General features: G+C 55.6%; 1 protein-coding gene across 1 annotated transcript; it reads right to left on the reverse strand.

Annotated features, from left to right (window-relative positions):
* DACT3 (dishevelled binding antagonist of beta catenin 3) lies at positions 1-9,087 on the reverse strand. The gene is made up of 4 exons (XM_045776332.2): positions 8,763-9,087; positions 3,592-3,688; positions 3,270-3,422; positions 1-2,279 (listed from the first exon to the last, which is right to left on the reverse strand). Exons 1-4 carry the CDS (start codon positions 9,009-9,011, stop codon positions 883-885), a joined length of 1,896 nt encoding a protein of 631 aa, XP_045632288.1. The 5' UTR covers positions 9,012-9,087; the 3' UTR covers positions 1-882.
* Positions 9,088-16,461: the final 7,374 nt, after the last annotated feature.

The raw sequence follows: 16,461 nt of genomic DNA on the forward strand, positions 1-16,461 counted from the left end.
TATGTAACATTGTGCATTTATTTACAAAGAGGTTAGAGAAACACAGAGAGTCTGGCCCCCCTGTGCACTGGGGAGTCACCATCGTCATAATAAATACAGTAATTTTAAAAAAGAAAAAAAATACTGGATTGGAACAGCTGAGGGTCTTCCTGGGCTCCCCACACTCCCTCTCAGTGGGGGAGAAAGGGGGCACGAGATAGAAGCCATTTTCCTTTCCCTCTTCTACCTCCTAATCCTCTATAATTGTCCAGGGATAGAGGTAAAAGAGTCTTTCTTTCCAGGTGTTACCACCTCCTACTCGACCCTCAAAACCCCAAAGTCAGTGCTCCTTCCTTTCTCAGGGCACTCTGCAGGCACCACCTGGGTGAGACACAGAGTCTCTGACCATGGTGCCAAGGGGATATCCTAAGAATCCAGGGACATGGACGGGGGCACTTTGTGAATGTGGGGGGAGTGGGGGAAGACACCATATCTGGGCATGGAAAGGAGGAATAAGAGGGTTCAGTGACAGAAGTGAACAGGAACAAACGGACTAAGTGTCTAAACTAAAATGGGGGAAATTCAAACTGAATTACCCCTTCTGCATACCATAGTACACCCATAGTACAGATGAGGAAAGTGAGGCCCAGACAAAGGGAACTTTCTTGCCGAAAGGCTGCAGAGCCAGCAGCTGAACTGGGTCAAACAGGGCTCCTCCCCCATTCCTCCCTACGGTGGAGGGGGAGCCTTTTCAACCAAGACTGGCAGTGGATGGGGGCAGTGAGGAAGGGTCTTTGGAAGCAGAGAAAATGGTGGTCTTTGGAAGGGAGGTATGGAAGGGTCGTGATTGGGAGTGTGGTGGTGCAGAGGCCATGAAGGGGGAGCCCAAGCAAACTCCCAAACTCACACTGTAGTCATGACCTTGAGAGAACCCGAACGGAAACGCAGTATCTTTTTCTTGAGTGCGTGGGAGGCCTTGATCTTCACAAAGACTTTGGCGGGGCCCGCGGGCGCCCCTCCACCTGCACCACCCCCTGCCCCAGAGGCTGCGGTGGCCGCCACCAGCTGCTGCGGCCAAACCAGGCCACCGCTACCGTCTGAGTCGCTGGATGCAGAGCTGAAGGCCGGCGACTCCCCCTCGCTGGCGCTCGATTCACTCTCCCCGTAGGCGCCGCCAACGCCGCCTGTGGGTCCCCGGCGTCCAAGGGGCCCCAGGCGCCCGGCCGAGCACTCCGAGTCGCTGCCCGCGCAGCCATAGAGAAGACGGCGCTGAGGAGCGGACGGTGATGGGCCGGGCCCCGGGCCGCGGGCCGCCGGGGCTCGGGGCCGGCCGCGGCGCCCGTCCGCCGCGTCGATCTCGGCCGTGGAGCGCCAGCGGCGGCAGGACCCCGCGGCCTGTGCCGCGAGCGTGGGCGCGGGGCCGCGGCGGGGCCTCGGCGGCCGAGGCTCTTCCCGTTCAGCCGTGGGGTATTTGGGGGGCCCCGGAGGAACCGCGGCCGCGCGGCCCAACAGACTGGTCTCGGACTGAGAGCGCGCGGCCTTGCGAGCCCTAGGCGAGCCCCGGCGGCCCGAGGCCTCCGTCATGCGTCCTCGGCGGCCGGAGGCCCGGGGACGCTCCCGGGGTGGGGACTGCTCCACGCTGCGGCCGCGGGTCAGTGGTGGCGCTTTGCGGCGCGCCGCGCGGCCGGGGAGGCCGCGGGTGGCGGCCTGCGCGCCCGGGATGTACTGCGCCTTCACCAGGCGACCCTCGGCCGGGCTGTCGGGGGGCGAGGGAGCGGCGGGCGGCGCGGCGGGCTCGGGCGCCGTCTCCGACTCCCATGGCGAGGCCCAGGCGCGGCCTAAGGCGGCCGGGCTGGCGGGACGGCCCCCCGCGCGCTCCACCGGGGGCTCGGGCGCGGGCCGCGCGCCTCCGGGGGGCGGGGACACGTCGGGCGGCCTCTGGCGCACGCTGTTCTGGCGCCGCGGGGCCCCGTCCGCGCCCCCGGGACTGGTCCGGGGCTGGCCCGCCCCCCGGCGGCGGCGCCTGCGCAGGAGCGCCGAGATGTAGCCGTCCAGGGGCCGCCCCGCGCCTGAGGCGTCGGGCGAGTCTGCGGGAGGCCGGCTGCAGGGCCGCGGGCTGCGCAGCGCCACGGCGTGCAGGGGACTGGGCGTCAGGAAGGGCCCCGCGCGGGCCCGCCGCTCCGCGGAGGAGCAGGCCTCCGGGCCCGCAGAGCCGGCGGCCGTCGGGTAGGGCGCCGAGTATGATCGCGGCACGGCTGCCCGAGCGCTCACCGCCTCTGGAGCGCTGGGACTGGCGTCTCCTAGGGAGGGAGGCAAAAAGAAAAAAAAGGAAAAAAAAAAAAGAAAGAAAAAGGAAGAGAGTGGAGGGACTCTCGAAGCCCTTGCTCAGTGAGCCTAGGAGGGGCTAGTTGCCTACCCCGTCCTTGTCCACTGTCGTCAAAAACCCTGCCCTCACCCTTCCCCTCATCCCAGGTTCGTAACAAAATCTTCACAAGACCGTGTCCTGCCTCTGCCTCTCTGACCTCCATCTCTGACCCCTCTCTTCTATAATTCTAGGTCTCCAGCTCCACTGACCTCCTGGAAGCACACGCCAGTCACGTTCCTCAGGGAGGAGCCTCAGGGCCTTTGCACTTGCTGTTCCCGCTACCTGGGACACTGTTCCCTGAGGATATCTCCTTGGCCCACTCCCATCACTTACTTCGGGGCGCCACTCAAATGTCAGAGTCTCAGTGACACCCTCCCTAGCCATGTCTTCTAAAATTGCAACTTCCTCCCAACTCAAAAGGGATTGTCCTTCCTAACCCCCTTCCCTAACTTTCTTCTCATCCTCTGTGTCTATATCTTATTTATCTTGTATATGTTCCTTTTCTCCCACTGCAAAGTCAGCTGTATGAGGACAGGGATTTTTTTTTTTCACTGTCGCATCCGTCACCACTAAAACAGAGCTAGGCTGGCACATAGTAGGGGCTCAGAAACTTACTTGTATAAAGGAACAACAACAGTTGCTGTTTACGAGTGGCTACCAAGTGCCAAGTCCAATGGCAGTTGGGGGGGGCCGAGGCTCACTGAATACACAAAACTTCCCTACGAGGTAGGTGCTGTTATTAATCCCATTTAACAGGTGGACAAACAGAGGCCCCGAAAGAAGCAACATGCTCAAAATTACATGAAGAGGGAATGTCACAGCCAGGGTTTGAATCCAGGTCAGCGTGACTCAGAAGCTTGTGCTCAAAACCATTCTCTTACTGCCCATTCCCTGGTTCTCAGGGCCCCAACCCCACCCACCTTACCTAGGGACTTGGGCCTCTCGCTGGCATAGATGCCCCGGGGTTCCGAGGGACCCAGGCGTCCATAGGAGCCAGATCCAGAGAAGCCACTGTCCCCACAGAAGGTAGAGGGTGGTGAGTCTGGACCTCCCGTGGAGCTGGGGTCTTCATAGAAGCCTGGATTCCAGGGAGAGGAGGAGAGACAATCAGGGGCCTGGACGGGGCAACCAGGGATGGGGAAAGGAAGAGACCAAGAGGTGGAGACAGGGAAACCTGCACGGTAGGGGGCAGTAGGAACACGATGGGGGTGGCCCAGGCAGACCCTGCTCCCTCCACGCACGCTCACCTGAGCTGCGCCCACTCTCCTGTTCCAGGCCCCCAGACTCCAGGCTCAGGTCTCCCAGCTGCTGGCCCAGGTCCCAGATGAGCCCGGGCAAGGCCTCCTGAGGGCGTGAGGAGAGCAGAATGGTCAGTACGCCCCCAATCCTCGGCCACCTGGTCCCCCCACATCTCCCCGCCACGGGCAGAGTTTCACTCTGACAATGAGGCTCTGATTTCAAAAGTGTAAAAGCAGTGCCCAAGTCCCAGGATGCCCCTCCAGATCTCTGTCCCTTCATCCCATTAGAAGTTCTTCTGACTGTCTAACTCGAGTCCTTCGTGCTCATCCTTTCTTAGGTGGGATAAGCTTCAGAAGGCCCCGTCCCTTGCCCCCTCTCTGTCAGGTGTGCCCTCCATTTGTGCTCATGGCCCCTGAACCCCTATCAGAACGTCCGTCTTTGAGTCTCAGTTCAGACGGTCTCACTGTAAGGGCAGTTCGCTGCTAAAAGTTGGTATCCAGGACCTAGTAGACCCTTAGCCATTAGTCCACCTCTTCCCAGTCCTTGACCTTCTCTTCTCAGATGCTCCCATCTTCCCCCACTGCCCCTTATCACGAGCAGAAAGTCCTTTTGCAAGTCTTCCTTAAGTCCTTCTTGCTGCAGACCGATTCTTTCCCTCGTGTGGATAAAACAGGCTGACCACGACTCCTATAAGCCTTTGCTCCTTCCCTCAGGAAGAACCCCCTCCCCTTGCCTACTGGAAAGTCCTTCTGTGAGTCTAGCCTGTAGTGGTACTACAGTAGCAAGCCCCGGCAGGTTCTCTTGCCCCAGGGAACCACATCTTCCTCCTGCCCTTGCTTCATTTCCACCCAGAAGCCTCCAGTGTCTGCCCACGCTGGCTCCTCATCCCCATGAGAAAGTTCCGTTGAGTCTATCCTGGATCCTTCTTGCTGCAGGAAATGACCATTCTTATCAGGTGGGAAGAAATGAAGGTGAAAACCCTTTTAGGGGAGCGGCAGTGACCAGGGACGGGGCTAGGGGCTAACACAACCCAGACGGGGCCTCCAAGACACTGGGACCTAACCCTATTTTGGAAAAACAGGGCCGGATCCAGGAAGAGTCTCACTGGGGTCTGGGTGAGGCCAGAGGTGGCGGCAGCGGCGGGCAGACGGTTGACCCTCAGACAAAAGCAGCTTGTCTGGATGGCGGGAGGGAGGGAAGGAGGGGGGAGGAGCCGGGAGGCCAGGCGCCCAGCCCTGCCTATTTAGGGCAGAAAGACTGGCCGGCTCCCCCGCAGACGCCCCCCCTCCCCCAGCTTCCTACTCCTGTGGCTGCTCTCTGGGGCCCGTCCTCACCCCTCCGCCCCCAGAACAGAAGCCCCCATCTGGGCTTGTTTATGGGAGGAAAGTCAACAGATCATAACACGTTGGGCTCCTGCCCTGGGTGTGCAGAGATGCTTAGGGTGGCGTCATCTTGGAGCAGAACCCAGGAAAGCAGCCGAATTGTGCCGCCAACAGGGGTGGCTAAAAAAACGTCGCAGACCGGCCACGTACCCCAGGTCATGTCCCCCACTAATGGCCTCCTTGCTCACTCCGCTCTAGCCACACTCCCTGGATGTGCTGCGCGGTGCTCCTACCCCAGGAAGGATGTGTCCCCCCTGCATTTCTTCCCGGCTCCCTCCCTGGCTTCATTGAGATCTTTGCCTACATGATCCCTCCTCTGACCGGTCTTTCCAAAATAGCTCCCCATCATTTTGCACCCATTGACCTGCTTTTGTCCCCTTCCCGCAACATAGCAGTAATGTTGTCACTGGGTTATTGTCGGTCTCACTAACTGTCATCCCTGGAAGGCAGATTTTTGTCTGCGTTGTTCACTTCAGTGTCCTTCCCCACCCCCACCCCCCAGCGCACAGCACAGGGCCTGGCCCCAAGCAGGGGCTCAGGAAAGGTGTGAGGAAAACGAATGTCTATAGCAGAATACTATACAGCTGCCAGAACGGAAGGAGGCAATTTCGACACAGAATCATCACTAAGAGGGGGCGCCTGGGGGGTTCAGTGGGCTAAGCATCTGCCTTCAGCTCAGCTCATGATCCTTGAGGCTCAGGATCGAGCCCCCCCGCATTGGGCTCCTTGCTCAGCGGGGAGTCTGCTTCTCCCTCTGCACCTCACCCTGCTCTCTCTTGCTCACTCTCTTTCTCAAATGAATACATAAAATCTTAAAAAAAAAAAAAAAAAGGACTCGCCACTGAGATACAGCATTGAGCAGAAAAAGGAAAGTACAGAGTATGAGCAGGAGTCAGATTTACCCAAAGGGCCTGGGTCCCACCCTCCAGAACTTCTGAGTCCAGGGTGGAGCCCAAGAATCTGCATAGCTTACAAGTTCCGGGGTGACGCTTAGTCCAGCAGCCCCACTTTAAGAACCGCTGGCATTATCTCTGGGACCTCACCCAAGAGACTGGCATTTGCAAGAAGCAAAGCACAACTCTATGTTTCTTGGTATGTAAGCTCTTCCTACAAGTAGATGCATCGGTAAGAGGTCTGGAGGGACCCACGCCAAGGTGACAGTGGTGGTGATCTCGGAGGAGACCCTGTGTGACCTTTAGCAGTTTACTCCCCGTCTCTGGGCCCTGGTTTCCTCATCTGGAACATGGCATCTTTCAACTCCCTCCCTTACAGGGTTTTGTAAGGATTATATGATTTAAAACACCAGTTTCTTTTAAGCACTTAATAAATGCTAGCTTTTATTATTACACGAAAGCTATGAATTTCTAACAAGGAAAATATAAAATCATCATGTTTTACTTGTGTAATGAAAAATAAATATAAAATGATAGATTGGGGGGTAAGTTCTGCAGGTCTAATTTCAGTTCTTGCTCTCTAGAGAAGAGCAGGAGTTAGGGGGACAGACAGGGGAGGTCTCCTCTTCCCCCATGTCTGGGCCCTGCAACACCACCCCAAGTCTACACACTCCCATCGTTTGTAAGTTTGACCCCCTCCCTTCCAGGTGCAAAGCGATGACTCTTCAAAAGACCAGAAGGACCTTGGTCTGAATCCTGCTCCCTGTGTACCCACAATGCCCCTCATTCCCCCTCCCCTTTTTTTGCAAGCCCTTCCTCCAGGGGGCCTGTGGCTGTCCAGTCCAGGCAGGTTTAACATGCTTATGGTTAGGACCCCTGGAGACCCCTTGGCCCAAACTGTTCCAGACCTTGGTTTCCCGCTGCTCACATGCCCCTAGTCTGTGTCCAATTCCCTTTATCGCTATTTGGAAGTCCTTCTGCAAGTCTAGCCTAAGTCCTTCTTGCTGGAAGGGAACTCCTACCCACATCCAGGATTCTCACCTCTTTTCTCTGAGATAACCCTGGTCTTTACCTGCGTCCCCACCACTCTTATTAGAAATGAATCAAGTCTGGCTTCCATCTTTCCTGCTTCAAAGGTTGTGAATTCCTTGGTGGGGGGGGTGCAGGGCGGGAGGGGTTAGCGGCATAAGACAGAGGCTCAGGGATCAGAGGAGGTACCCACACCCTCTTCTGAAGGACCCAAGAACCCCCAACCGCAGAGGGGTTTATATTTAGCGCTTCTCTGTTCCTCCCTCCCCACCACTGCCTTCCTCCCGCTGCCTGCCACCGCCTCCTCCCTGACGCTGGGACGGAGCTTTGCCTGGAGAGTGCGGGGGGAAGAGGCCTCTCCACTACCACCTCCTGGGGGGCGGGGTAGACAGAGGGGCAGAGAAGGGGGGAGACTCAGCGGCAGGGATGGGGAAGCTGAAGGGCAGAGAGGGGAGACTGAGGCAGACAGCGGGGGAGACTGAGGGACAGGAAGGAAGGACACAGCTCGCCCATCCCCATACTCTCTCCCTCTCCTCGTACGTAGGGTGGGAGGTGCCTTCCCAAGCCCAGCCAGCTTGGGGTGGGGTGGGGGGAGCTGGTGAAGGCCCCCACACGCGTCTCTAACTTTGGGAGGGGGTGGGGCCTCCCACAGCTGTTTCTGTTTCCAGAGAAGAATGTGCAGGGTCCCACTCCCGGTCGGGGGAGGGGCTATGCGTACAGCCCGGGAGTCTGGCGTCAGTCCCCCTCCCCATTCCCCATCTGGGGAGGGGGCAGTGGAGGTCAGCAGCAGGGAGAGCCCCCTCCCCCGCCGCCCGGGCTCAGGTTTCCCCAAACGGGAAGCTCTGACCACACACAGGCTTGGGGATGGGATCTGCAAGGGGAGCCTGGGTCTGGGGCCTGGCAGGCTGGGGGGAGGGGAAGAGAGAGATAGGGACAGGGACGTGGGGCGGGAAGAGAGAGAGGTGCAGAAAGCAAGAGAAGGCCAGGGAGACGGAGATAGACACAGAGAGAAGAGGATTAAGAAAGACAGAAACAGACGCTGAGAGTCAGAGATGTGGCAATAGGGAGACAGAGTGAGAGAAATCCAGGAAGAGGTCGGGAGAATCAAAGAATGACAGAGAAGGAGAGAGGGGTGGTGCTCTCGAAGTCATTCTGGAGACCTCTGCCTCATTTTCTACCATCAGAGCACTCAGGGAGTTAAGAAGCCAGACCCCCATGCTGCCTCGACCTGCTTCTTCTTGGGTTCATCAAAGCTGGGACCAGCTAGGAAAGGAGGGAAAGTGTCACCGCAGAGTAAAGATCACCGCGGGGTCCTCAAGGACTGCTAGCTTCCTCTCAGCAGTGATCCCTCCCTCAGGAGGCCCGAGGATCCCCTCCCCCCACCCCGCCCCCTCCAGAGATCTCCAAGCACACCGGGACTTAGGGAAGATGGAGCCCTGGTGGCGGGGCCAGAGGGGGGCAGGTTTGGATTCCGGCTGTGTGACCTTGGGTGAGTCGCTTGCCATCTCTGAGCCTCAGCTTCTTGCTCTGTAAAATGGGGACCATCACCCCCTTTGCCCCCCAAGCTGCAAGAAGACAACGCATGCCAAATTCTCGGCCCCGGCTTGACACATACTTAGCGCCCATAAGAATTTTCTTTGGGGAAGGGGCCTGTGCATTTCACGAGGCTCCAGCGGAAGCGATGCGGTCCCCCTTCCCCAGTTTGGGGGTGAGGAAGCCAGATCCCGCCCGCCGCCCATACTCCTGTGTCTCCAGCCCCACCCCCTGTCCTTTCCCCTTCCCCCACCGGAACGGGTGTCTGAGCATCCAACCGAGACAGACAGACAGACAGACACAGACGGGGGCGGAGGGATGGACGGACAGGCGGCCCCTCACCAGCTGCTCCTCCAGGGCCGCTGCGGCCCGGCGCGCCGCTGCCGCATCTTCGTCCTCATCGGCGTCCTCCTCGTCCTCGGCCTCGGCGCCCCCCATTCCGGGCTGGGCCAGCCGCAGCGCCTGCTGCACGCGGTACTCCTGCCTCTCCCGGAGCCAGTGCAACTCGCAGAGCCCGGCCAGGCTGCCCTCCAGCCAGCCCCGCAGCCGGCCCCGCTCGGGGCTCACCGGGAACGAGAAGGCCCGGATCATGGCTGCGGCCCCCCACCCCAGCCCGGCCGGGCCCCACGGCCACCCCTCTCCGGGTCCCACCTCCCCGCCCCAACAGCCCGCCTGCCCGCCCGCCCGCTGGCCCGGCTGTCACCGTCTCATCTGCATAGGCGCCCGCCCATTGGGCCGCCCACCCGCGCCTTATCTGCATGGCCACGCCCCCGGCGACAGAGTAACCGCCGCCTATTGGCTGGTACCCTCCCTTACGAAGATGCCCGGCGGTGCACCCGCGCCCCCCAACGCTACGCATGCTCGCAGCTTCCTACTCGCTTTGATTCTGGGCGGCCTCGCCACGCCCCACCGCTTGCCTGCCGCTGGTCCCTAGTCACGCCCCCTCTCGCGTCACAATGAAACAAGTCCGCCCTTGCTCCAATGTCATTGGCCCGTGCCTCCCCGGTCCCGCAGCTGGTTCCGCCCCCTTGCGGGCGAGCTCTGGCTACCATTGGACTGTCCGGCGAAAGGGGAAGGGGTGATCTATAAATAGAGAATGGGTCCACGTGACAGTTTGGCAACCGTTCCTTTCCCCCCACCCCTAGCAACCGTAAACTGCTGAGGCTGTGCAGGGGGCGGAAAGGGTTATCGAGTCGAGCCCTGATTTTGCCTCCTCTTCCAGGAAGCCTTCCCAGACACTCAGCTGTAAAACTAGAGGCCAGCTAAGACCGACAACCCTCCATAAAATAATGTTTCTAAGCGGGACCGGCTTCACGGGCGTGTGACCAGCTTAGGAGGGCCCCGCGCTTGGTTTAATATTGGCTGTTACGGTTTTGAAATTCTTATTTTTTGAACAAGGGGTCTCGCATTTTCATTTTGCGCCAGGCTTCACAAATTATGTAGCCAGTCTTGCTTCTCAGAGTCAGGTCGGTTTTATCCCAAATTCTGGAATTGTAAGACCAGCCTGGGTGGAAGATTCTGTGATTCGACCAGAACAGAATCTAAGCGTCTTTTGTCTTCCAGATCGTGTGGGGCATTGCGTTCACCATTCTACGATTCCAGGAGCCTTTGTTCGACGTTCTAAGAGGCTTTGTTCTCACCATTCTAAGATGCTCTGTTCTCAACGTTCTGTGGTCCTAAGAGTCAGAGCCCGACTTTCGTTTCCAAGGTTCCCTTCTGGCTCCCAAGGCTCCGCGAACCGGGCTGGCGCCCCCTCAGGCGGCCAGCCGGTGTCACTACGCCGAGTGTGTGTCCCTACAACCTTCAAGATCTAGCTCCAGTATTCATACCCATTTCTCAGACAGACCTTGAGTCCCTAAAAGTCAGGCCCCAGAAGAACGTGTGAGAACTTCCCTCTTTTATGACCCCCTCTTTTATGGCCCCAGGAAACATCTGGTTGTAAGCTAGAGCGGCAGTGATAGCCATTGAGAGCTAAGACTCTGGAACCAGACTGCCGGGGGGGGGGGGTGACCCCCAGCCCTGCCACTTTCTAGCTGTGTGACCTTGGGAAACTTGCTTAACTTCTGTGCCTCAGTGTCCTAATCTGTATGACGGAGGTCATAATACTGTCTACCTTATCCAGGCATTCTGAGGACTGAGCGAGATATTTGTCCAGTGCCTTCCAGGTAGAAAGAGCCACAGAAGGGTCTGATAAATAAGTAAAAAATAATCCCAAGGAGAAAAATGAGCCTGGACTTGAGTAGAGACAAACTATATTCATTCCCCCTCTTGTTTAAGACAGACCTAGACTGACCTTCAACAGTCTTCGTGATAGGCAGATCTGAGGGCCTTGCTCTCAAATGAGGTTTCTTAGTAGTTAGTGTCTGGGGTGGTGTCAGGGTTGGTTTTTCATCTCTGCTGTTTGTGCAAAGCCAGTTGCTTGTGTAAAATGTTGGATCTGGAATGGATTTAGGTTTTGGTCACGGGGCATTCGCAGATGGGTATTCCTAGGAAGATAAATAAAAAGAGAATTATTCGTGGTTGAACAAGGGAGTAACACCAAGATTGGAGGCCCGAGGGCAGTGTGTTTGCGAGGGTTCCCAGAAGGGGGTACAGGGAGATCCTTGGTGGATGGAGGCAGATCAGCGGTTGCAAGTCTACAGATTTTCTCAGTGGCCTCTTGATGTCCTTACTGATGACGATGAGGTCTGAGGAGTCCCCGGAAATGAACGTGCAGCAGACGTTTCCAACCATTGCACACAGTCCTTCCCTTGGAAGTCCCTAACCTGGGTACAACAGTTGCCCAAACATGGTTGGAGGCTGCATCAAATCCTCGGAGCTTACTGCTGAGCATCTGGCTTCTTGTTCCAAGCCTCCTTTGGATGCTAATGAAAGAGGGGGTCACGGTCATCCTGGATCATGCCTCTGCGGGGCGACTTTCAGCCTTCACAGGATGTGGCAGATCTCTTATGTTTGTGGGGAATTCAGTGGGGGTTTGAGAGAAGAAAGAGTGAAGTTTAGACATCGATAGAGTGAAGGGGAATCAAAACTCTGAAAAGGACATACAGGATTGGCAAGATAATAGAAGCCAGTCCAACTTCTTTTTTTTTTTTTTTTAAGATTTTATTTATTTGACAGAGATAGAGACAGCCTGCGAGAGAGGGAACACAAGCAGGGGGAGTGGGAGAGGAAGAAGCAGGCTCATAGCGGAGGAGCCTGATGTGGGGCTCGATCCTACTCGATCCTATAACGCCAGGATCACAACCTGAGCCGAAGGCAGACGCTTAACCGCTCTGCCACCCAGGCGCCCCCGCCAGTCCAACTTCTGGTAGGTAGATATCAGTCCGCAAAATCTTTACACGTAAAATATACATCATTAGGGGCAATCGCAAGACTCATGGAAATAATCGTCTTATTTATGTGAGGAGTCAGAAGATAAATGTGGGTGGTTTTGGTGGGTTTGGGGGGTTTTTTGGGTGTTTTTTTAAAATGTTGATTAAAGGTGGAAAACCAGAGACACCTGAGTGGCTCAGTCGGTTAAGTATCTGCCTTCAGCTCAGGTCATGATCCCGGGGTCCTGGGATCGAGTCCCCCATCGGACCCTCTGCTCAGCGGGGGGTCGGCTTCTCTTTCTCTCTCTCCCTCTGCTACTCTCTCTGTCTCTCTCTCAAATAAATAAAGAAAATCTTAGAGGGGGAAAAAGGTGGAAAACCAAAGAGAAGATGAAGGGACAGGATTGGGACCATGAAATGAGTCACAAGACGGGTGATACCAAGAGAAATTATGAGCGGCACCGGTTGACTCGGGATCGGCAATATTTTGATAGCTGGGAAATCTGGGTGAGTTCAGTGAGGAGGTGGCGCCTGCCATTGGGGCTGTTACCATGTCATTTACCACATAAAAGGTTCCACAGACTGAGTCCCCTGAAGGGGCCGTTAGGGGAGTTGTGGAAGGAGAATGTAAATCCTGACGCACAGAGGCTAGGGATAGGCAGAGTCTTGCTAGGACAATCAGGTGGTGAGTTGGGAGGGGTCTTTGAGGGGATGGTGCTCAATCCATCCTGTATCCAAATCAGGTTACATTCTGAGTCCTGGGGGATAGGATTTCAACATACCTTTTTTTTGGGGGGGGGCACACAATTCAACCCATAACAGGCCCAGAAAACACTGGAGTTGCGTCTAATCTTGGGTGAAGGTGAAATTAACGATGGGATAAATTCACTCTGTGGATGAGGTTTGCTTCGGATGCGAAGTCATGTGCTAGATAGGGTGCTTGTGCCTTACGAGGCTGTCACCCTTCCCTAGATCCCTTGTGTCCCTGTGAGCAAGGGCTTGGGGTAGGTATTGAGCGTCTGAGTGAGCTGAGTGAGGGATCATCCCCATTTTGGATTCGAGGGGTATTGCAAGGGAAAACCACATCCCGCAAATTAGCATTCAGAGTCCCAGAAAAGTAAGGAGGGGCTTCAGTGAACTCTTGAGGCACCCCTGTCCCTGTGTATTGTTGACTTTCCCAGGTGAAAACAAAAAGACTGTGAATCAGACGTAGAGGGATATGAAAGAATGTGTAGCGGAGGTGTTAATACAGGAAAGTGGGAGAAGGGGGTGCTGGAAGGTATAGAGAGGCCAGGACAGCGTTTGGAGTGGAAACTCACGGGAACCTAGGTTTGACTATTTTATTTATGGTGCACAGGTCTTGGACTAGCTATATCCCCATGTAACTATGGGGTTCCAGAAGGACGATGGGAGCGCTGCGGGGGCCGGGGAGCTGGGATTAGGAGACCCCGAGGGAACGGGTGGAGGCATGTGAAGTCAGTTTCAGGAAGGGCATGAGGGTTCTACTTCCACGCTGAGAGAGGTTCAGCCTCCAAGATGCACCCTATGTTGCTGAGGCCCGAAGAGAATCAGAATGCAGGGGGCGCCTGGGTGGCTCAGCCGTTAAGCATCTGCCTTCTGCCCAGGGCGTGATCCTAGGGTCCTGGGATCGAGCCCCGCATCGGGCTCCCTGCTCTGCTGGGAGCCTGCTTCTTCCTCTCCCACTCCCTCTGCTTGTGTTCCCTCTCTCACTGTGTCTCTCTCTCTGTCAAATAAATAAATAAAACCTTAAAAAAAAGAAAAGAATCAGAATGCAGGGCAGTGTGTCCTGAATAGGTGGGCTTGAGGGAGAGATTCATGGGGGTTTGGGGGCGGCAGGGGAGTAGGAAGGGTAGCGGGCTGAGATGGATAGGAGCAGTCTGGGACTTCGAGACATAGGCTCTCTTGTGAACATGAAATCTTGATGTTCCGGACTGAAAGAATATCTCTTCCCGAAAGATTTCTTGGAGTAGTTTGGGTATAAACCATGCTGGATAGTCAGGGGGCTTCATGAGTCACAGAGTCCCATCAACAAGCGTAAACATGTGGCAAACTGTGGGATTCATCATAATCCTTGCTGTGTACTGAACGAGGGGGAGGGGGAGCTGGGAGATATTTATGGGGAGGGCGTGGCCCCTGTGTCTAAAATGGGGTAGGGGTAGGATACCCACTAATGGGGATAGTCATTTCCCCTGCGGCTTGAGGGGTATTTATAGGCACAGCGGAGAATGCCTGCCAAGAGGGAATCCTTGGGGAGAGGAAATCTTACCCCTCGAATTTAGTGGTCCTTTTCTCTATAGTCCCTACAAGTGCCCTCTGCCAAGATCAGGGTTGGTGGTATCTGATGGCCCTGATAGGATGGGCTTTTTCCTCTCTAATTGTTTGAGTTGTGGGGCCTTAAGTGACCTTATGTGGCTTTGATTAGATCCGCCATGGCCCCCTCGTGATGTCGCACTGCCTGGCGGAATTCTGCAGTCAAGGCATTTTCCCAGCTGACATTACGGGGCTTTAAAAATTCTTTTATTTTTTTGAAGACTTTATTTATATTTGCGAGAGAGATCGAGAGAAAGAGAGAGAGAGAGCCAGCACGAGTGGGGGTGGAGGGGCAGAGGGAGAAGCAGACTCCCCGCTGAGCAGGGAGCCGGATTGGGGGGAACTCCATCCCAGGACCCGGGGATCATGGATCATGACCTGAGCTGAAGGCAGACACTTAAGTGACTGAGCCACCCAGGTGCCCTATTTTTTTTTAAGTATTTATTTATTTATTTATTTATTTATTTATTTATTTATTTATTTATGTCATCTCTATACCCACCATGGGGCTCAAACTCATGACCCGAAGATCAAGAGTCGCCCGCTCTCCCGACTGAGCCAGCCCCTAAAATTATGTTTATGATCACATCTCTCATTTCTGGTCTCAGGGTATTAACAAAACTGGTAGCCAAGACAGAAGCAGTGTGATTGTTCAGCACTGGGCCTGAGCGTTTCCTAGCTTGGCTCCATCACTGGAGATGGAGTTGTCTCTCTGTTGTCTACGCCCTGGAATAGGCACCGCCTAAAACCAATCGGTTTGAGACCGTTTGAGAAGGAGAGGCCTTCACGATGCAGTCCAAGAGACTCCAATATTTCCCAGTGTTATTAGCTCGAATTATGCCTCAAAGGCATTCTTGTTCATTTGGAGATCCTCATTGACTTAGGTTCTTCTGAGCTTTTTTTTTTTTTTTAATATTTCATTTATTTACTTGAGACAGAGCAAGTGTAAGAGAAAGAGAGAGAGAGAGAAAGCACCGAGGGAGAGGGAGAAGCAGACTCCCTGCTGAGTGGGGAACCTGATGCAGGGCTCGATCCCTGCACCCTGAGATCATGACCTGAGCTGAAGGCTGACGCTTAACCGACTGAGCCACCCAGGCGTCCGCTCTGAGCTTCTTTAAATCAAAGAGCTGTAGCTGTGGAGCGAAGCAGCAGAGGGACGGCGGACATACACCGGGAAGCCTCAGAGAGGAAGCTCCCGGTACTGGCCTGTTTTTCCGGGGTCGGGAAAGTCTTTGTGGCATGCAAGTCTGAGTGTTTAGAGAGAACTTGTTTAGACGCACGCCCCAATCACTTGCCCTCAGCTGTACGGTCAAAAGTCTGGGTGACAATGAGGACCTGAGGAACCAGAGGGCAGGGGTCAAAGGTGGAGAGATGATTCCCTCTGCCTTCCTCAGGACAAAGATGAAGCTTGAGAAATCTGCTCGAAAGACCAGCCTTCCGCCCCTCAGGCTCGATCAAGGCTGCCCCACCCTCCTGGACTCCCCCATCCCAGCCCCGCCCACTCTGGGTCATCGAGGTCCCCAGACAGGTCTGTCTCTCCACGGGATGGTGAACCCCTGAGGGTAAGGACTGCTGTCTCAGTCACCACCGTGTCCCCAGCATCACCCAGCACCCAGTGTGACAAATGGATGAACCAGTGAATGAGCACATCTGGTGTGTAGGGAAGTCAGCACATCGATGTAAAAGAAGATACTAAAAAACAAAAGAAAACATGGGCGCCTGGGTAGCGCAGTCGTTAAAGCGTCTGCCTTCGGCTCAGGGCGTGATCCCGGCGTTCCGGGATCGAGCCCCACATCAGGCTCCTCCGCTATGAGCCTGCTTCTTCCTCTCCTACTCCCCCCGCTTGTGTTCCCTCTCTCGCTGGCTGTCTCTCTGTCACATAAATAAATAAAATCTTAAAAAAAAAAAAAGAAAAAAAAAAGAAAACAAAAACTAAATACTGTGGATCAGGTTTCTAATGGACCAGACTTGTGCTAATGGCATTGTCGTTATTAGTGGCTGTGATGAGTAGTAACACCACTGACCAAAAAAGTGGATCAAACAAGCCATGGGATTACTTTGCTCTAAACCCTCCATCCCTCCAGGAACGCTCCTCCCTCCATGCTCCCCTCCCTGCACACTCCTTCCATGTAGAACTCTTCGTGCTTTCCTCTTCCCTGTCCTCATGCCACCCTTTGTATCTTCCCCCTTCTAGTCCTCCCTCCTGGCAGTCCTCCCTCCAGACTTCCCACCTCCTTTAGTCCTCCTTCCAAAACTCCTCCACCTTCAGCCCCCTCTCCCCTCATCCCCCCTCCCTCCCACCGCCTTCTCAGACAGTCCTCTTTCCAGATGAACTCCATCTTGGTGAACAACAGACTCATGACAGAGAGTGTGGTGTGGCCAGAGACCGAGGCCATGGG

This window comes from Ursus americanus, chromosome 21, assembly GCF_024610735.1.
Source record: "Ursus americanus isolate L20-20 chromosome 21, mUrsAme1.1.p, whole genome shotgun sequence".
NCBI lineage: Eukaryota > Metazoa > Chordata > Mammalia > Carnivora > Ursidae > Ursus > Ursus americanus.

Coding starts and splice junctions, on each gene's coding strand:
- DACT3 (XM_045776332.2), bottom strand. CDS start 9,011: ATGATCCGGGCCTTCTCGTTCCCGGTGAGCCCCGAGCGGGGCCGGCTG. Junction 3,689..8,762: donor CGGCCCTGGAGGAGCAGCTG/GTGAGGGGCCGC, acceptor TCACGCCCTCAG/GAGGCCTTGCCCGGGCTCAT. Junction 3,423..3,591: donor GGAGAGTGGGCGCAGCTCAG/GTGAGCGTGCGT, acceptor CCTGGAATCCAG/GCTTCTATGAAGACCCCAGC.